This window comes from Meleagris gallopavo, chromosome 16 (genome assembly GCF_000146605.3).
Source record: "Meleagris gallopavo isolate NT-WF06-2002-E0010 breed Aviagen turkey brand Nicholas breeding stock chromosome 16, Turkey_5.1, whole genome shotgun sequence".
NCBI lineage: Eukaryota > Metazoa > Chordata > Aves > Galliformes > Phasianidae > Meleagris > Meleagris gallopavo.
The window spans coordinates 12,352,336-12,373,636 of record NC_015026.2 but is presented as its reverse complement, the minus strand read 5'-3'; the positions used below and the strand labels follow the sequence as shown (position 1 = coordinate 12,373,636).

General features: G+C 42.8%; 1 protein-coding gene across 2 annotated transcripts; it reads left to right on the top strand.

Annotated features, from left to right (window-relative positions):
• The first annotated feature begins 86 nt into the window (after positions 1–86).
• Positions 87–20,979, top strand: TECPR1 (tectonin beta-propeller repeat containing 1). Of its 2 annotated transcripts, XM_010719687.3 has the most exons (24): positions 92–581; positions 2,095–2,277; positions 2,785–2,907; positions 3,520–3,645; positions 5,082–5,256; positions 5,348–5,448; positions 6,869–6,970; positions 7,336–7,481; positions 8,301–8,809; positions 9,559–9,704; positions 10,469–10,624; positions 11,163–11,312; positions 11,566–11,723; positions 12,662–12,789; positions 13,073–13,175; positions 13,379–13,475; positions 13,881–13,960; positions 14,236–14,292; positions 15,765–15,939; positions 17,197–17,332; positions 17,633–17,725; positions 18,317–18,423; positions 18,820–18,939; positions 19,259–20,979. In XM_010719687.3, exons 1-24 carry the CDS (start codon positions 351–353, stop codon positions 19,451–19,453), a joined length of 3,597 nt encoding a protein of 1,198 aa, XP_010717989.1. In that variant the 5' UTR covers positions 92–350; the 3' UTR covers positions 19,454–20,979. The 2 variants fall into 2 exon arrangements, with proteins under 2 accessions (XP_010717990.1, XP_010717989.1); XM_010719688.3 differs by lacking the exons at positions 15,765–15,939; positions 18,820–18,939; positions 19,259–20,979 and having other exon boundaries at positions 87–581; positions 18,317–18,420.
• Positions 20,980–21,301: the final 322 nt, after the last annotated feature.

Here is a 21,301-nt window from a genome sequence, read left to right as displayed (position 1 = left end):
CCGCGGCCACACGGCCGGGCGGCGTTTGGCTTCGCCTGCAGCACGGCCCGCATACCTTCCGTTCCTATGGGATTTCCCACAGTTCTCCTCCAAACACTCCGTCTCAAAATTTCAAAGGACGATACCCAGAAAGCCGTTTATTTCAGCTGCCTTGACAGCTATCTTAATTCAGCTGTGCGAATTTTCAGAAGCATACAAGTTGTTTCAATGCACATCTCTGGCTGAAAGAGCGCTGGCCATCAGCTTCACAGGGGCTCTTCTTAAAATATTGTTCTTCACTTTTTTTTCAAGTCATTTGAGATGGCTCAGAGCTGACATTTCCACTGATCACCCATTTTTGCCTTTCAGACATGGCCACGTCCAGTTCCCTTCTGTGGGCCGTTGACATTTTCGGGAGGGTTTACACTCTGCCTACTGTTGGCCAATACTGGGAGCTCTGTAAGGACACACAGCTGGAATTCAAGCGGGTCTCTGCTGTCAAGCAGTGCTGCTGGGGAATAGCCTGCGACCATCAGGTGTACACCTACGTCTTCTCGGGTGACGTTCCCATCAGATACCAGGAAGAAACCTATGAGAATCAGGTATGCGGTGTTATGGGTACTTCTGCCATGTATTCTTCAGATTGAAACAACAGTACATCCTTAGATCAGCTGTCTCTGCATGTTCTTCTCATCCTATAACTCGTGCTTCTGAAGAGCACACATGTGCCAGGTAGGTTACTCTTTCAGTTTCAATTCCCAAAGGAAAGTCTTTCCTAAACAACAGCAGCGGTGCTGCAGCACACTGCACACCACTTCGGATGGGAGCTGATGAGTGCAGTGGTGACAAACACACAGTTCCCTTACAGTTAAATCTAATGTAACTCCCAGCCAACAAAAGCACGTTATTCTTAAGAAAATACTGTTTTTGTAATGTATCAAGGAATTATCTGATAAGGGCACTGACTCTTCATTAAAGTCCATTTCCAGCTTTTTGTATTAAAAATGTTATTAAGATGATCCTTTCAATGGAAGATACTTGAAAAGAATGTCTTTAAAATAGTATTTTAAAGAAAATTTCTCTATTTTCATTTTAACTTAACCAGAAGTTATTTGAGAGGCAAAACAGGAGGATTCTCTTCAATACATTTCTAAGGGGTATTTCTAATACAGCCTTCTAAAGGGTAAAGGGATAAATGCAAGCTGAGAACAGACACTAGCTTATCTACGTAGGTGAAAATATAACAAACTAATTTAATACATAATTTAAAACTGATACAACTTTCCACTCACTTAAGAATGTTCCTTGTCTATGGAAACGTTCCTTAAGAAATGCAAAACTTTAAAAGCTATTTGGTTTGTTATTGTAAACTTTTGTTTGTTCTAGCCTGAGAAAAATGGAAAACAAGATATTAGAAAGCACAAAAAAGTGTTCTGCGAGAGCTAACAACAACAGACTTAAACTCCAGCAGTACCCTAACATGCAGGGCAGCATTACCTGACAAACCTCACCAGTGTTTCTATAATGGGCAAAACTATGGGGGAAAAAAGAAGAATCACAGCTGTGCTGGTGAAAAGCCAAGCAAATTGTCTGTTCTGCAACTGATTAAAGCCAGATTTAGGGGAAAAAAAATCCTCTTTGTAACACAAGGTACGAGAGCATTTACTGATGTAGTTGTCTTGACGTGGTTTCTGGCACAGAAACGATGCTGTTTCCCTAGTGCAGGCAAGATGCTGATCATTTTTCTCCCATGAGTTACACCAGAAATCCCAGTGCCATCTACGCAGCAGTTATCCCAATGCTACAGTGTCACACATCACCAAGGTACTGTTAGCAGTAAACTGCATCATTGGGCATCCCTATTTACATGCTGAAAACTACTTGGTTGGGACCAGCACTGCAGTCAAGCAACCCTGCTCTGATACTTTAAAAAAGCTTCTCCCAAGGAATGCGAACTGCAGCCCTGCAGCATCAACTGCTGTCATCCACCCCAAGAATTAACCTTATTCTGATCTAGTTTAAAAATAAACCCATTCCTTATGATTCAGTTGAGGTTTGCAGATTCCACTGTGATGATGGGACCTCAAGTAAAACGTTTCCTCTATTTTCTGGCAGCGCTGGAATCCAGTCGGGGGCTTTTGTGAGAAATTACTGCCCAGTGACCGCTGGCAGTGGAGCGATGTGAGCGGGCTGAAGCATCAGCAGCTTGATAGCTTCACACTGCCTTCACCACACTGGGAGTGGGAGTCTGACTGGTATGTGGATGAAAATATTGGAGGGGAACCAACAGAGAAAGGGGTAGGTGAACAATACTGAAAAGAGATCTGTTCTGGGAATCCTTAGTCTGTAAACTAGAAGGCGTTTTTAGGAGTGGGAGAAAGGTCTGTGAAAATAGAAAGCACTTAACTTCCCATAGCTGCTTCTTTCTGGGAGATAGCTCAACTACAGTACAACACGAGGAAGAATCTTGTTTGAAGGCTTCTTAAGTTTGTAGAAGTTGTTTTTTCTCCTTGGATTGGGCCATGAACTGCTGCCAGCTTGGTATCACTGCTTTTCATAATCGTTACAAAGAAAGCAAAATGCTTTACTGTGTCTTGTTTGTTCTGTACATAGCATGCAGAGGAATTAGGACATGATTCATAAATCCTTCATAGAATTAGCTGGTCTGTTTAATTAGGCTGTTGGGACATGCACAGAAACTTGTACTGGGTTTGTAGGAATGACTTGTGTGCAGAATTCCTCCAAGTAAAGATTTCAGGCTTTTCCTTGCTGCAGACTTTCATGAAAGAAAACTTCTGTTTGCAGGGCTGGACTTACGCCATAGACTTCCCCAATACCTACACAAAGGATAAGAAATGGAATTCTTGTGTGAGACGCAGGAGGTGGATCAGATACAGGAGATACAAATCACGGGATGTTTGGGCGAAGGTTCTGGAGATCTTCTTCATACTAACTGATTTTTCTGAAATCACAAATTAATATCCCTGTGCTTATAGTTGATTATTGTTGCCCTCCAGTTTGGACCTGGATTCCTTGATTTCCAGCCTTGTAATTCACGCAAGCATAAATGGAAATCTGGGATTTTTCATAGGAACCTGTGGCAGCAAGGTGCCACATTTCATGCTAATGCACATAGAGATGCTCAGCTTCTTTACAAATTTCAAACCAACTGTTTGAATATATACCTTTATATCGTAACAGTATGAATAACTGTTCTTTAATAATTTCTGTTCCATTCTGAGAATGCGCAAAAATTGTAGTTCATGATGTTCCAGCTCTCCAATTCAAAGAACATCTCTATGGAGTGTTCTGCAGCAGAAATTTCCTTAGCTGGGGGCTGAAACAATGACTCCATGTTGCTCCAGCTGTTTCCCCACTCTGTATCTAGTAGCCTACAACGAGAGACAGAAACTTCATGCTTCGCCATTTTAGCAAGCAACACTTAAAGCCATCCACAGTGAGCAAACTAAGCCATCAGCCAACTCACCAATTCACCGCAGCACTTTTCTTCTGTTCTCAATCATCCTACCCTTGCTTCAGATCGTGTCACACGATGACCCAGACCGGTTGCCAGACCCTTTCAATGACATCTCGACTGGAGGATGGGAAATCACCGACGAGCCTCCTGGCCGCTTATCAGTATGGGCAGTTTCTTTGCAAGGAAGGGTACGTGCATATTACATAGCTTTTCTAATTTGAATTACTACTGAGAAGGAATTAAATACTTTTAAAGCAAGACAAGTTTGTTGTCATCTTACGCTGGTAAGAAACTATGTTGTTTGAGCATCTGGCAGAGGATCTAAGAACTGCTGTAAGACTACATTGTTTAACAAGCTATATTCTAAATGGAAAGGCTTAGTATCTCTTAAGGTTGCTGGGCTTTGGAAGCATAAACCTCTATAAACAGCTGAGTGTTACAAACTTGGGCCGACTAGTCCTGAAAACTGCCCCGAACGCTAACTGTGGCACCAGTAACAAAGAGAAAGGCCTGCTCCTTAAAGTTCCCTAGAATTGGAGAGATTTGAGGTGGCTATTAGAGTTTCCTAACTTAGCAATGTGGAATCCAGCTCTGGAACGTTATTATTTTTTATTGAAAACTATGCATCTTTTTTCTTTGTTTTTAGGCCATCCTAAAGTCTCTCCTCTTTTGCTCAGTGATGTAAAGATGGCTTCTTTCTTTATTCCCATTATTGTTAGAGCTGAGTAACCTTCTTTATCTCTAGACAATTTTTATCTTGTGGTTTCTTGAAGAACAACATTTTAACTGGTAGCCTGAGATTTTAATCACGCTTCACTCTGCCTGGCAAAGTAGATAATCTTGGTTAAATTGTTTAAAAAAAAAAAGAAACTTCCTATGCCTCAGACTCCCCAGTAATAAGTGACAAGCATCCCACTCTTAAGGCTTACTTGACTGACATATAAGAGGCTTTCATTTCCCAAAGTGAAAGCTTCTAGAGGAAAAATGTGTTTCTAGAAATGCTGCTATGGCACTGAGCAGTTGTGTTTTGGAGCATCCATATGCCCACTACAGGCTGCTTTCTTTGTTTGATGCTCTTATACCCACTGGGGTCTCAAGATAAGCACGCAGGCAGTGCAAGCAGGCCAGCAGTTGGACTGGATGTCTCTTGAAAGCTGCACAGAGAACAGAATTTTTACCCATATTGCAGCAAACTGTGCTCAGTGAGAGTTTGGGCTCTCATTCTAACAAGGACACATCTGTGCTGTATATTTGTTCCTCCTTGTTTTTTGTTTTGTTGTTTTTTTGTTTGTTTGTTTTAAACACACTGTGACATATACCGAAGTGGTTTTTTTTAAATCTTGAAATATACACAGAACTTGACTGCAACATGTCATGTGTCCAATCCAGATTCATTTCTATGATAAAAGAAAATCTGTAAAAACACCTCCTCCTTTAATAAATAAGGAAATAATCTTCAGCAGCATAAAAATATTTTTAAGGCCCAGAGAGCAAACACGGAACAAAAAGAACGAAAAAGTACTTGTTAAAGAAGTGTTCTTTCCAGTCCATCAGGATGTCATCATGCTTTTTCAATAGCTCCATTGTTGTAGTCACATTTTTCTTTCTTTTAAAACTTGCCTAGGTGTGGTACAGAGAAAATGTTTGCCATCACAATCCAGAAGGTTCCACGTGGTCCTTAATCAGCACTCCTGGTGAAGTTGCACAGATCAGCTGTGGGCCCTATGACCTCCTTTGGGCAACTCTGTGGGAAGGGCAAGCTATTGTGAGAGAAGGAATTGACAGGAATAACCCTCAAGGTATTTTATATTTACTGGGAAACTCCTTTGATTTTCATAGCATTAAACAAGAAAATAACATACAATGGCTTCTGTGTTTTGTTTCTTGCAGGAATTTCCTGGAGCACTGTGGAGTCCCCAAGCTCTGAAAATGGGATCATGCACGTCTCTGTGGGTGTCGATGTGGTATGGTGTGTCACAAAAGATCGAAAAGTAAGAGCTTAATGCCCTGGTTCTGTTTCTATACTTCCTTTTTGTATCTGCTTTTCTGAAACGGGCAAGTAACTTTCATAGGAAACACTGGTGATTTGGTCTCCCTGTGCCTACAGTTTGGGGAATTCTGTTCCCTCTTGTTATAGGAATGCTCTCTGGTTTGTGATACACATAGCTGAGTGCAACTTGAGAGATCTCGATACTTTCTTCCTTGGGAAGATTCAATATGTTTGATGTCAAACACTAAAACAGTGTAATACTTTTGGATTCTTTACTTTGGCACTGTAACTTCCAGAACTTACAATTTCACAGAAGATGAGCAATGTGAATGAGATTCTTTTGTTGGCTGTGTTGTTTATGGGCTTCACATGATGTTATGTGACTGAAGTCAAGACAGTCACACAAAGATAGAGTAGCTCTTGCTTTAGATGTGCATTTTGGGATAGACGAATGTCTAGCGATTTAAAATAACTGAATTACTCTGAATTAATGAGGCGCTGTTTGTCAACTGTGCCATTGCACCCGACTGCATCCCGTCTGCTCCATCAGCCAATAAAACCACTATATAAAAATAGAAAAGCTAATATGTTGTAATGCTACAATGCAATGAAAAGCACAACAGTAATAACAGGGTAAGAAAATACTAGGCTGCAGCAAGCGAGGATATGCCCAAATGCAACAAACATGGACACAGAAATGGGAGGGGGCAGGGGAAAGCTGCTTACCTTCAGAAGGCCTCAGGTACACAGAGATCTTCAATGCAATCCCCTCACCTCCACTGCCAGCCCTTAAATGAGGGCTACAAGGGGTGGGTGGATCCTGGTTCCACCTTTCCATCACTCAGTGCATTGCACTGCATGCACCTGAGCTCCCCTGGGCTGGCCCTGCCTTCCCACCAGGTGCTCCATCACTGCTTCAGGCCATGACTTAGCATTTCCACTACACGTTTTTCTTCAAATCTGCCCAAAGCAGTCAAATACTGTGTCTGCCACACATTTCAACCAACAAGTTCTAACATAGCTGCTTGCCATTATAAGTCCAGATCCTAAATATAAACTTCCAGCTGGAAATTCTTCCAGGTACTCAGCCCACATACACTTTCTGATTGGTAAAAATTAATCTAAGAGTAGACAATTTATAGAGCAGTATCACTGAAAAGATCCCTCTGACAGTCCCTTCTGTCATCCCAGCTTCACAGGAATGCTATTTGGAAGTTGATATAGTCACCAAAAAGTAGCCTACATTTTACATGTAAAAGCAAATATTTTTCCAGGGGCTGAGAAACTGTAACTGTCTTAAGAATTATTTTATCTTCACCTGATTAAAACTGGTGCACTGAAGAAAGTAAATTTACCTGTCAGTCTGCCAGTACAGTATAGAAGGGGCAAACCTTAGACTTCTGTTGTTGTTGTTGTTGCAGGTGTGGTTTAGAAGAGGTGTGAACTCACATAATCCATGTGGAACAAGCTGGATTGAAATGGTTGGAGAAATGATGATGGTAAATGTAGGCTTAAATAACCAGGTAAGATAGCTGTGTACAAGTTGTGAGGCTACTTGTGTTCACTGCACAGGCGAGGGCCATCAGCAATGCCCATATGGACAGCTGAACAAGAGGTCCATGTGACTGAACTGCTAGGAAGCAATGCATGGCTTCATTCTTCAGAAGATAACAGTAGCACATCGCTTGTGTGACACATTCATGTCTTCTTGTGATGGTACAGAATTTTGATATTGCAACTACAGCATCAGCAGTAAGGAAGAACAGAAAGGGAAAATGCTGAGTTTGGCAGATTTTCACAGTGAATTTTCCACTGCTGCACCTTTTTTGTAAACAGCACCCACCTACATTCCATGCCGTTTCCTTCACCGAGCCCTTTCCTTCCCTAGGTCTGGGGAATTGGCTGTGATGACAGAACAATCTATTTTCGCCAAGGTGTCACGCCAAGTGAGCTCAGTGGGAAGATGTGGAAGGCAATTGTTTGTGGTCGAGAGAGTGACAGATCTCAGACGGGGAGCTCAACAAGTCTGCTCAGGTGCTTCGTAAAATACCTGCTTGAGACTGTACACGAGGAGCTTCAATGCTAGGAGATACTTTGGTACAGGCAGAGAGAAGCAGAGAAGGCATCTAACCATTATGTACACCAGAGAGCATTTACTTTTTTGCCATTAAAATTAACAACAGGCAGCAGTTGATGTTGTCAGAGCAGAAGCTGACGCTCCCACTTTGGAGTTCACTGCACGCTGGCAGTACAGAGCGTGTTTTACTGCGCTTTACTATCCCTATGTCAGCTACTCTTTAATAAAATAAGACATTACCTGTGAAATACAATGAAGGAGTGCAAGCTCCACTTAGCACTACCCTTCTCCTCAGTGTCACCATGTGTCTTTCTCAGGAGCTGAAGGCAGTACCTTCCTGCTGTGTGCTGGCTGTTGGCTGTGCAAGATGTACCACTGCTGCTGGCATGCTGCAGAAGCTACCTGAGACATTGTGCTCTGAGTAGAAGCCCTCTCTAGCTGAGACAAAAATCACAAAATAATGGGCTTTAAAAAATCCTACTATTTCATAGCCAGAAAATGTGATGTTGCTTCAGTGTTTTCCTGAGAGTTGTAGGCAGCAAACACCCTTTTTTTTTCCCCCCAAAAATAAGTGGAATCTCCTGTCGTGTTTCAGTTTTACTGTACTGATCTGCCAGATTCATGTTACTCTTCCCTTAATGATAGATTCCTACCTTTAAAAGAATCTACTGTATCTCTCCTAAAGCTGGAAGGCTACGTCGATTTCTGTGGTCTTGGGCTTGTCTTACTTTACAGTATTTGAATTATAGTTAGTTAATTTTCTATTTGTCCTTCAGTGCTGGCTGTTTCTTTACCGATGATATTCAGAACCAGACAAACGCCATCATTCAGGGTGATGCAGACACTTCCTCGGACACAGAGCTCTCAAGCATACCCACAAACTTCAGCAGCACACCCCCAGTGGGAGCAGCAGCCAGCAGCGCAGGCAGCCGGGCAGCAGGAGCACCTGCCAGTGTGACTGTGGATCCTCTGGACTCTGATCAAGAAGCCCCTGCTGCTTCAGCAAATAACGAGAAAGCTCACCTTGAAAGCTGTAAATCCACAAATCCAAATCCTCCTGCAGAACTGCAGTGGACGAACATTGACTTAAAGGAGGCCCACAGGCATGCAGTCCTCTCCATTGGCACCTTTGCAGAAACATCCAGCCTGTCTTCCCTTGGCATGTTCTCTGTGGGAGCTGAAGAACAGTACGGAGCTGATGAGCACCCACTGTGGGCCTGGGTGTCCGGGGGAGGCTGTCTTGTAGACCTGCACAGCCCACTGAAATGGTTCGCTGTTCCATCAGGTACAGCTCAGTCACTGCAGCAGACCATCGTTTCCAGTTACAGTTAATGATGCTCATTATAAAAATGATTTTTGTTGCTTGTTGTTTTTAAGCAAAGCCATGGTGCAAAACTTCTGACAACCCATTTAGCTCTTAATGCAGTTTTTTGTTACACTCCGTGTCTGAAGATAGTGCTGCATTTTGGGATTGAGATACAAAAATGGAAAGGTGGTATTTTCTCTCAGCTTCTGTAAGAATTTGGTTAAAAAAAAATCAGTGTGCTGGAAATGCAGAATCAGGCAGAACCCAAAACAGTGCTGAATAATAACTAAAGCAGTGAGAAAGGCTCTCATGAGAGAGGCAAATGCCACAATCTCTGACTCCCCTCTACCATCCACAGTGAGACAAGGGTAAGACAGGCGTCACTGACAGGCAGTGTAAACTGAGCCCCACTGATAACTGAATGAGGCTGGAACGGAGACTCTGGCAGTAATGGAATATAACCACATCTTCAAAATAAGCCACGTACTGTGGCGTCCCAGCGTTTTCTAATGGCATAACAGTTAATGCATGGTACTTCCTAATTATCTGCAGTGAGTGACAAAAGTCTCATTTTTGAAAGGTGTAGTGATTCCACTTCAAGTGCTAATTAGCAAAATCTTTTAGGCTGGACTGACTCAGTCTGGTGTTCAAAGGAGAGTCAAGCGTTCCTTCTTCACAGGACTGTATTCCAGCGTCACTGAAATGCACTGGTTTGGGTTCTGTTCCAGGTCTGTCGTCCTCTGTGCAGTCTCTCTCTCTGTCCATCACTCCAGCACAGACAGCAGCATGGCGAAAGCAAATCTTTCAGCAGCTCAGTGAAAGGACGAAGAGGGAACTGGAGAATTTCAGGCACTACGAACAGGCTGTTGAGCAGGTAAGCAATGAGGACACCTACTTCTGTCTCCTGACACTTGGATCTATCAATACTGGGTATCAACAATCCACTTCTGATGTGCTGATCTGAATTTATTGTCAGCTTTCTATTCCCCTCTTTATTTTAGTCTGTGACAGCTTTCCTGCAGTACCACTGTCAAGGCTCCCTGTGGGAAACCAGCAGCTTAGCAAACACTGGCTAGCAATTTTCACCTAAAAACATCAGCTGGTCGTTCTGTATAGGCATAAATACAGCACTGGTCAGCCACTGCTTAATATCCTGAAGCATCAAAGTCAGAGAAACATTTGCAGCCATGGAACACTGTAAGAATTATTCCACCACAACGTGAAGATCTCTAACTGAAATAGTGACTCACTGTTCCTCTGTGTGATCATTAGGTGATTAGTTAACTTGCATCAATAAAGCAGTGATGGTAATATCAATAGCAGCACTGAAATGGCAGCCCCTCTCTTTGAAGTTCCCCCTTTTTAAGACTCCTCAGCTCTTTTCATTCATGGTTTGAGTCTCTTCATAGCTAATTACTGAATGCCAGTTGCTAAGTCTGCAATTCAGTTGTTTAAAAGCAGCTGGAGTCCAGAGTTTTAATTCAATTTAAAAAGATTATGTCAAAACCCCTGTAAGTGGGAGCAGAAAGTGTGTTATAATAAGGGACAGAGATTTCCTGTGCTCACAAGAAACAGTATTTGGGAAAAGGAGTAGCCTTGCAGTTCCCTTACTTTGGAATATTCGTGTTTGCATTACAGTCAGTTTGGGTTAAAACTGGGATGTTGCAATGGTGGAGAAATTGGAAGCCTCATAAATGGATGGATGTGCGAGTGGCACTCGAGCAGTTCACTGGGAGCGATGGAATGCGTGACAGCATCCTGTTCATCTACTACCTGTATCATGAGGAGAAAAAGGTGCGTTCAGCTTGAGACCCTCAAAAGAATTACACATGGTAAAGAAAGATCCTACGAAGGAAGAGAAGTGTTTTTAAGGAAGGCAAATTATGAAATGTTGTTGTTTTGGGAATCAATTCGAAGGTATCCCAGGGTAATCGTGAGCCAGAAGCTTGTCTAAGCTAGAGCTGTGTTAATTCTCTGTCAGAAACGCCCAGTCAGCAAGCATCCACACTGCTTAATCCGTCAGCTTTGCACTAATTGGGATTTCCTCTGGAAGCTCAAAATGTTCCGAGCTGTGAGGAAAGAACCAAGCTTAGCTGGCCAGAGTCATGACAAATAGGGATGATGCATACATGCAACAGGAATGAGAGGAGGCGTAGGCCTGGAAATTGAGCTCCACGTTAGCAGCAGGATTCCTTCTGCACCAGGAACTGACTCTTTGCTATACTTGTCAGGAAGGCATTCTTCATTGTCGTGAAGTGCAAGACTGCTGGCACTGAGGCAGGAATATCTTGAGTTTGTTCACCTTGGTCACATTTATTTTCTCTCTTCTTAGTATATTCACGTGTTCCTGAATGAAGTCACTATTATAGCTGAAGTTCTGAAGGAAGGCAAGCACTCCTTTGCCCTGTACACACCTGAAAGGACAAAGCAGCGATGGCCAATCTGCCTGGCAGCCACAACAGAGCAAGAAATGCATGACTGGGTAATTTGTGAATTTTTCATTTCAAGCTGGCTGTCTTTGAGATAAGACATAAAAGCTAGCCTCTGAAATCTGAGCACTGCATTTACACTATCTAGGCCCCTTACCTATCTCCGCAAATCAAGTATTTTAAAAGTCCTGTTCAAGTTTCTTCAGAGGCAGCTGAGGCTTCCTGTCTCCTCTGCTGTGAATCTGCGGTCATCTGCCGTTCTCACTGAAGAAGAATCCTTCTGGTTCTCTGCCTTTTGTTTTTTAGCTGTCTCTGCTGACCATGTCTTGTTGTGAAAGCAGACGGATTCAAGGCCCTCCTTCTCACCAAGCCATTTGGTCAGTTAGCTGTAAAGGAGACATCTTCGTTAGCGAGCCAAGTCCTGAGCTGGAGGCTGGACCACAGCCGATGCCATGCGATCAAATGTAAGAGGCCGTTCTTTTAGCACGGGCTGCCATCCTGCAAAGTCTGTCTTCCATGTCAAGTCGGTGGCTTTGATGGGCTGCCATCTGTATCAGTATCTGAGTCGGGAAATCTGAAGTGCTCAGCTCTCCCCAGTCACTATTGCCCAGGAGCATTTCCTGTTTAGTTCTATACAACTATGACAATACAGTACTGCAAGCTCTCCAGGCAAAGTTAACAGCCTCAGAACTGATGGCTTAAAGGCCAAACCTGCAGCTAAAATACCCTACATTTGAGTTATTTCACAAAGCGCCTTTCAGTAATAATGCTTCAGAAATACTTTAGCCATTTTCCTTCAGGGTAGAGCTCCTTCAGCATCTGACAAATCACAAAGCAGATGTCCTCTTACATCCTACCTGGGCTACAGGTTAGGCCATCTCCTTCCATTCCCATAACTAAAATACTCCTCTGTGGTTTCTTTACTTCCCCATTCTTCTCCCGAGAATTGCCACGGCTGACTGGCTGTATAAAGCCCACAAAAGGATTAACCTGCCAAGATTAGAAGTATAGGGAGAATTAAATCTGCCCTATTTTTTGTCTGATCTCCATAGCAAATATATGAAATATTTGTATTATTGTTAGGTAAAGGCAATTCTTAGAATTAAGAATGAGGATGAATTTACAGCAGAGGCAGTGGATGGCTGCTAAGAAGTACAGACAGTAACCAGACAAAAATTCCCAGAGGAGACTGACAGATTCCCTCCAGCAACTTTGCTGTAGTTGTTCGGAGGGAATGCTCTCAACTGGCAGCTGCCATCACTTACTGATTGAACAGAGGTTAAACAAACAAGCAAATAAAGCTGCCTTTTCCTCAGGATATGATAGAGTTGAGAGGGGTAAGAATACATTCCTGATGGACGTGGTATGGGGTAAATGTAAAACGCTGTCACTTTTCTGGCAGGTTTTGGCGTCAAGTTGGAGGTCATCTTCGACTGGTAGAGTGCAATAACCGAGGCATAGTGTGGGGCATAGGATACGATCACACAGTGTGGGTCTACACTGGTGGATACGGAGGTGGCTTCATTCAAGGTACGGTGATTGTTCTCCTGTGAGGTGCAGGTTTCTTTCTTATCCTCCCAACTGAGTCAGCTATGCAAGCTATTCATGCTGTCCTTCCTCTAGCTTTTCTAATATGTATTGCTGTACAGGCAGCTGGGCACCCATAAGGAAGGATTTGGCACTGCAATTTGATATTGTCAACTTGAAAGTAAGAAACAGAATAATCAAAAATATTACTGTGGCTAATGGAACTGAAAATGCAGAGTCTATGAGGTTTACCTTTCCTGTAATCCAAATGATTTATTTCTCATAGGACTGGCCAGTAGTGCTGATAACATTTATACGCAGTCGGACGTGAAATGTGTTTACATCTATGAGAACCAGCGGTGGAACCCAGTCACTGGATATAGCAGCAGGTTGTTTTCTTGATTTGCAGCAATTACTTAGTGTACTTTTTTACTCATGTCAAATGAAATGTCACAGGGTTTGTTCTAGCTTTGTTAGTGCACAGAATCTTTCATTTCTTTCATTTTTCATTATTAAGGGCAGTTTTTTCCTCTCTCCCCTTTGGAATTCTGTTGTAAATACCTTGCATTCTCCGTGCACGATTTCATTGCAGAGGCCTGCCCACAGACAGGTACATGTGGAGTGATGCATCTGGTTTGCAGGAGTGCACCAAAGCCAACACCAAGCCTCCTTCACCGCAGTGGTCTTGGGTAAATTCTGTTTTGAAAGTCTTTTCACAAAGAGGGTAAGGCTTAGCAAGTAGGATGTGAAACTTGGGATCCGGTGAGTTGGATTTTTCTTGCGGGCTCGTCACAGTACTTAACCTTGGTTTCCTCATTTGTGCAACAGTAGTAGTGCTCCACAGTCAAAAGAACATTAAGAGCTGGGAGTTCTGGCTGTTTTGTTTGTCTTGTGGGAAATAGATGTCTGTCTGTTCAGGCTGTTTCATTCTTCAGGTGAATTAAAGAGACCTGGGAAATTCTGTGTGAATTTATATTGCAAGTATTAGAAGATTTCTAGCAAGCATGCCAAAAGGTGGAAGGGGAAGTACTGAAACAGATTGTTTTTATGACACACTAGGTGTTTATTGTGCTTGTCACTGTCTCCTGCAATAGGTATCCGACTGGTACGTTGATTTCAGTACTTCGGGTGGAACTGACCGGGAAGGCTGGCAGTATGCAGCAGACTTTCCAGCGTAAGGAGATAACTTTTCCTGCCTTAAATCCTCACAGGCATCTTTTAAGTTCTCTTTTTCTCATTTGTTGTTTTGCACACTAACCATGCTTTATCAGGGACAAGCAAGCCTTGATTGCTCCTGTCCTAGGGAGACAATAACACTGAAATTTGCAGGGGAGGTAGGGCAGCAGGTCTGTCTGGTGGACAGAAGCATGGACAATGCTCTCAGGCTGCCACCGAGGTTGGAGATGCCCTGACATCCTCACGAACACATATTTCAATCTGTTTTCATAGGTCTTACCACGGCCACAAGACAATGAAAGACTTTGTCCGACGGAGGCGCTGGGCAAGGTGAGGAACTGAGACAGGAATACAAGGTTTGAACTTGAACACTAACTGCTCCCATATAGTCTCCTTTAACTACTAGGGGAAGAGTCATCACGCAGTGAATAAGAGTAACAGTAAAGAAACCCGCAGTGAATAACCCACCTCCAGTAGAGAAGCTCAGGGTCCATAGCAGTATGGCTTTTATTTTAAGCAGATAAGCTATTTGGTTTTGTGGGATCTGTAGAAAAAAGTCAGCTAGTGATTCTCTGTGTCTGTTCTCTCTATATGGTAAATTATTAAGGAATAATAAGGTCTAGGTATAGTAATTCACCTAAAACAACAGGAATGTGTGTCATCTGTAGTAACCGTTTTCACATATGACTCCCACATGCTATGCACTAGGCCACAGATAATCCCAACCCCATTTAAATCACAGTACACCACATCCAGATACAACCAGGAAAATTGCAGACTGCAATTATTACATTCTACTGAGAAGGGAAGGTCTGTGCATTTACTGTTTTTCCAGCTTCTCTATGCTTTCTGTACTAGTATATCTCATAACTACGCTAATAAATGACTGTGATCTGACAATTAGGCATTGTTCAGTTTGTTGCTGAGGCTGCAGAGTGTTTCAGCCTTTGTATAGTATCTTATGAGGCTCTGAAGCATCAAGCCACTGTTGTTTCAGGCTATGCAACCAACCAACCAAAATCCATTCCATCAAAATAAGGACTTGAAATAAAAGAAGCAACTTCAGAAATATTCTTAAGCCTAAACAGTTCTTCCTGCTTTAATATTCAATTTAAAGCTGGAAACAGATAGGGAACAGCTCATGGCTGGATCCTGTTCTTCAGAACTGGAGACAGAGGAATGCCCTGAGATTTTTGGACATTTGTTCTACACAGAAATATCTGTTGTGACCACAGAATTGAACATAGTTTCCCTAACAGGCAGCACTACCCTGCTGCAGCTGCCTCAGAAAAATGCACCAATTCCAGGATGACCCATCTCTAACTTAGAAGCCTTTTCTCTGCTTACCTTAGAATGCTACATCTGCTTTCTAACAGTTGCCACCAAAAAATCAAGCTATAAAGCAATTCCCCTAGGCAAGACAGAGGAATGAACTGGGTGTGGAGCTCCCTGTGCAGTGGGATTCTCAGCTGATTTCACCATTCAGCTGCTGTGCACTGAGTTACAGCTAGGATGCAGGGTAGCAAAAGCTGCCAGTTCCTCTGACAGCCTTGGTTTTATGCTGTAACTTTTATTTTTTTAGCTTTTTTTTTTAGCTTTGTGAAATCAGAACAGATGTAGTAAAGCCATTTTAAAACAAAACAAAACTAAACTAAACTAAACAAACAACCACTAATTCTTATTGTACCTATTGAACGAAAGGACCTGAGCACTGTTCACACTGAAGCCAACAACAGACCAGGGAACAAATTCAGTTATAGAAAGTACATACTTCTGATGGGTCTGGGGTTTTTTTACTTCAGAAAATGTAAGATAGTCACCAACGGGCCATGGCTGGAAGTGCCTCCTGTTACCCTGTGGGACATCTCCATAATTCCCAGTTCAGATGCAGATGATGAAGAATCAGTAGCACTGTGGGCAATCAGTGACAAAGGAGACGTGCTCTGCAGGCTTGGAGTGACACAGCAAAACCCAGCTGTAAGGCTCCCTGTTTATTTTTATTGCCTTGTTGATGTATTTAATGTAATCACCCACGTACATGCACGCAGTCATGCAGTGCCCTCTCTCAAAGCACCTCGTTATTTTTTTTCCCTTTGTGTCCCAGATTTGAAAGTCCTTCTCCTTTAACTCTGACCATTTTCTGCCCGTGTTTCTTATCTCAGTTTGCGTCACACTGCTTCCTGGGTCACCTTTGAAAGTCCCTTCCACACAAACTACTGTATCCTATCCTATCCTATCCTATCCTATCCTATCCTATCCTATCCTATCCTATCCTATCCTATCCTATCCTATCCTCTGCCCCGTATATTTCTCCTCAGTAAGTGCTTTACTTCCACTCTCTGCACTGAGAGCTTTGTTCCTTTTTTTCCCCCATTGTCCCCATAATGTTTACATCCCATTCAAGTAAACTGCCCTGGGATAGAATTTCTCTTAACTATGATTGTAATCTAGTTGCCACTGATATCAATGGGGTTTGCCCACTGGCTTTTCATAACTCTGCTCAGTTAAAAGGGGGTGCTGGGATTCCTACAGGTGTGACTTTTCTGTGTACCGAGACGGAAATAAGGACCTCACATCCAATAAAGCACACAGGAAGGAGCCACCAGTACCAGTAACTCCAGCAGGAGCACACCTTTCCTCATAAACGTGCTGAAACAACAAATTAGGGCTTATGTGCACTAACTTTAAGCTGTATTTGCAATTGGAAAAAATGTAATATACATATATTGTATATATATGCATAATACATGTAATATACTTCAGTATTTGGAAAAATGTGCAAGAAGACAAGCATTTATAGGGATTATTCTTTTTCCATCCTGCTGAGTCTGTTACAACTGCACACGTCTGTGTGACACAACAGCAAGACTGGGAATTTGTACATGGAATCTGAAAACAGATTTTAACCTGTTGATTTTTGGGATTATTGTTGTTTAATCAAAAAAGAGTAATTTCAGACAGGAAGCCAGTCTCTATCCCAGCCACTCAGAAACATGCAGGCCCTGAATTCCAGAGATTTTAACTGGAAAGGCCTGGTAAAGTTCAGTAAAACTATTCATTTCAAAGATCCAATTATCTTCAAAGATCAGGAACCTTGTTTCTGTTCAGTCTTTTTGGTTTTGCTTTTTAATTATTATTACTTAGAATATTTTTCACTGCTTAGGGACTCCCATTTGGTAATCATTAAAATAATTTATCAAGAAGTTTTTAACCAATTCATCTCTGATTTGTCAGGGAACATCCTGGCTTCACGTGGGAACAGATCAGCCCTTCATTTCCATTTCGGTTGGAGCATTTTTCCAGGTGTGGGCTGTTGCTAGAGATGGTTCTGCCTTCTATCGGGGCTCAGTGTCTCCAAAGAAACCTGCAGGTGAGTTCTTGTACTGTTGTGGTACAATCTTCACCTTATACGTGATGCAAGCTCTACTACATTGCCATGAAGAGTCATAGCATCCTGTTAATTATAGAAGTCAGTTGGCTTTTTGGCTTTTCACTTGGGTGATTTAGAAACACTGTTCATCTACACAAAGAAGCTGGTATAAATGCACTGAGTGTAACACCTTTCATGGCTCCCTTGCACAGCTATGCATTTCCATTGCAGACATTTCCAAGAACTCTTATATGTGATCTTGTTTTCTCATTGTTTTACTCCCCTATTTCTGCCTTCTAGGTGACTGCTGGTACCACATTCCTTCGCCTCAAAAACAAAAGTTAAAACAAGTCTCAGTAGGACGAACATCAGTGTTTGTGTTGGATAAAAATGGTAAGGGTTTCTAAAAATTATTCATCAATGTTAGAAAAAATAAATCAGTATACATCAGTCCAGGTCAAATCATCTGCTTGGACAGGTTATTATTCCAAGAGGAATAGTATTTCTTACTAAAAGAGACATGTTTTGCAACAGCTGGTAGCACCTTAAACAACAACCATCATCTGTTCTTCCATCTATGCTGTTTTTTGGAAAAAAGTCACAGAGGTGACTCTCAGGAGAGCTGCACACAAGGCTTTTGTGCCTGAAGCCCTGAAACAGAACTAAGAATTCCTTCCTGCTGCTAAAGCCAGAAGCAAGTAGCTGCACCATGAAGAAACAAGCCCTTCACACCAGTCTCCTTCAGAGACCTTACTCTCATGTTCTACTTCTCTAAAGCGTAGTTCTCTATATAAATATTTTTCCTAAAGATTTTTCTTCAAAACAGAACAGCTGCAGTTTTCCAGAAAAGCTATACAGAGTAACCACAGAAATACACATTCCAAAGTAGGGAGCTTCCTGTAAAACATCAGTCAGAAACATAATGTGTGCCCACTCTACGTGGAGCAAAACCCCAAGCTGCAACCAGGACCTTTTGTTTCACAGGCAATCTGTGGTACCGGCAGGGCATCACGCCGAGCTACCCGCAAGGATCTGCTTGGGATCATGTCTCAAATAACATCCGTAAAATGTCTGTGGGGCCCCTGGACCAGGTGTGTATGAAGCTTCCTGGCATACCATCAGGTTATTAAAAATTATGCTCAATGTATTTTTGTAATTAAATGTTCTTCAGCATGGTTTTATTCCACAGTATGATGATATGAGTGACAGAATCCTGATAGCGTGACAGAAAATGACAGTGAAATAGTGATACGGCCATCCCTTAAAAGCCTTGTTATTCTATTTCTTCAGCATTTCTATGTATAACCTCTTTCGTGCCAAGCTGTACTTTGGCACTGTTTCCACTACAACCCAGCTATCCGGTTGGGTGTCTGAATTAGAGCAGTCTGGGCTGCCTGCGAACACAGTCAAGCAGGCTTAGATTTGCCATGTCTGGAATAGCAGCGTGAAGAACAAATGTTGTTATTACCTCTTTTTGCTTTCTTGAGGTCTGGGTGATAGCTGACAAAGTGCAAGGAAGTCACAGTCTGAGCTGTGGGACCGTCTGCCACCGCACTGGGGTTCAGCCGATGGAACCCAAGGGCCTGGCGTGGGACTACGGCATTGGGGTACGTGTGGGCATCGTGCTGCAGCTGAGCTGGGCTGCTCGGAGATAGGCAGCAGCCTGATCAGCTGGTGAGCTAGCTAGGGCTTGCACACCTGCAGGAAATCAACCTTTGCTCTCCTGTTTCATTTCCTTTTTAAATTAAATGTGATGGATGACGCAATTATAGCTGGAAGTCATTCATTTGGATTTTAAATAGGTAACTTGAAAGTTACAAAGTTGAATAAATGTTATAAAATGTTATAAAACCAGCGGTGCACAAACAGCAAATACTGAACTTGCAGGCTGATGTTTTTCTTCTTGTACTTATCGATCCTTTATAGGGTGGATGGGAGCACATCACAGTCAGAGGAAACGCCAGCGAGGCGCCCAGGAGCAGCGCGCCCAACGCCTGCGAGAGCCCCACAGAGCCCATGGGCTCGGAAGGCAGCGGAAAGAAAGGGAAAACAGAACCCTCCAGAACGCCTCTGCTGGTCAGTGAAAGACAGGAGGTGGACAGAAATGCAGTTAATTGTTAAATTGCCACCGTCTGCGTTTTGCAAAAAGCAGTAGTCAGTATAACTTCTAAAGAAACTAAATGCTCATTGCCTGAGAGAAAAACACGACGTTCTTGTGCTACTGATGTATTTTACCAAACTGGAATTTGCAATGGGGTAATTTAAATACTGATTTCTTCTACTAGGATGTGTGTAAAATGTGACTCCATAGAAGTAATAGTTTTGTCAGGACAGGAAAGCACTGCAGCCAACCGTGTATCTCAGACCCTTTTCCACAGCTGCTACACAACCATACAAATGTGAAATTCTTTGCATACAACCATAACATTTTTCCTTTTTTAAAAAACATTACAATTCCCTGTCCCTATGTTTCTCTCATGCATACCTTTGACAGTATATTTTAGATGCATATTTGAGCAGAGACATCAATATAAGAGGCAGTTCCAGTGACTTGCACTGTGAACATAACTACAGCCTCGACTATAAACATTTAGGCAGTCACATAACTTTGCTCACCTCAGTCCTGCTTATGTCAGCCTGCAGAGCTTTGGTCATGTTACTGCTGTTCCCATCAGTAAAACTGAACTTCATACAACTCAGCTTACGGTGCAGTTATCAGTAAGGGACAACTTCTGCCATCTTGGCACACAGTAAGTAATACCTTAATCAAGAAGTGGAATCACTGGTCTTTGCATGACTGCGTAGACAACATGTTCTGTTCAGTCCTGGTAAGACAGGCACGGTCTCATGCTAAATTGTCCCAATAGCAGTAAATTTCATCTCCACCTTAACTGGAACCCTGATAACTGGGGGACAGATGCCCACCTAATGATGCTGGAAGGATCTGACACCGGAGGGGTGAGGCTGTGCTCCAGAGAGCTGCAAGGTTTGCTTTCATACAGCAAGGAGAAGAGCAGGTCTTAAGTAAGATTCTGACTTCACGCTGGTAGGAATGCAAAATAAGTTCACTAGTCCCCAGGGACATTGCCACCATATACTACTGCAGATTCAAGAGAAGGCTGTGCTCTTTAGTGATTGATTCAACCCTTTCTCACAAGAAACCACTTTTCATTCCCAGAAAAGCCTATTTTCCTGTCTTTTGCTTATCTTAGTTAAACTGTGACATAAAATTATTTGCAGTCTAACCCATGGAAGTGCTAAGAAGGCACGTTGCCCCTGGCAGCAGTTTACAATCCTTTTCCCTGTGTGTGTGACTGTGTATGAAGTTATTTTTGTACGACAAGCAGTGTGGTGTGGTCTCAGTACTGTATTTGTAGAACCAAAACTGAAGTTTGCAAGTATTTAAAGAATACATTTGACATTCTAACTCCATGGAAAGCACTGTTTCCAAGTCCAAATGTGAATGAAGACTGAAGATGCTGTAGTCTCAGAGCCTGCTGATCTTTCTGACTTGTGATGACGGATCTGTTCTATACTTGCATAGTGGAAGCACCATAAGTGACGTCTGCATAAATTACCATACACAGATTTTTGCATAACTTGCACAGTAGCTCATCCAAATAAAAACTTTACCATATGCATTTTTAGAGGATTGTTAGAATTATATTTTCTCTGCAACGTATAAAAAAGCTTTTTCTTCGATAACGTTTTCACGTCCAACCCACACGGAGCCCAGGCAGACTGCAGCGCCAGCCCCGCGGCCCGTCACGGCTCGCTGCGTTTCTCTCAGCACGAACCGCTCGCGCTGTGACGGTATGTTTTTATCTCACACCGCGCCGCTGTCGTTACGGCCGGGCAGCTCCCAACGAGGCACCGCTCAACAACTTTTCCAACGCGTTCCTCTCTTTGCCAAAGCAACCCGGCAGCGACGCCAACGCCGGCTCTCCCACGGAAGCATCCGGAGGGGAC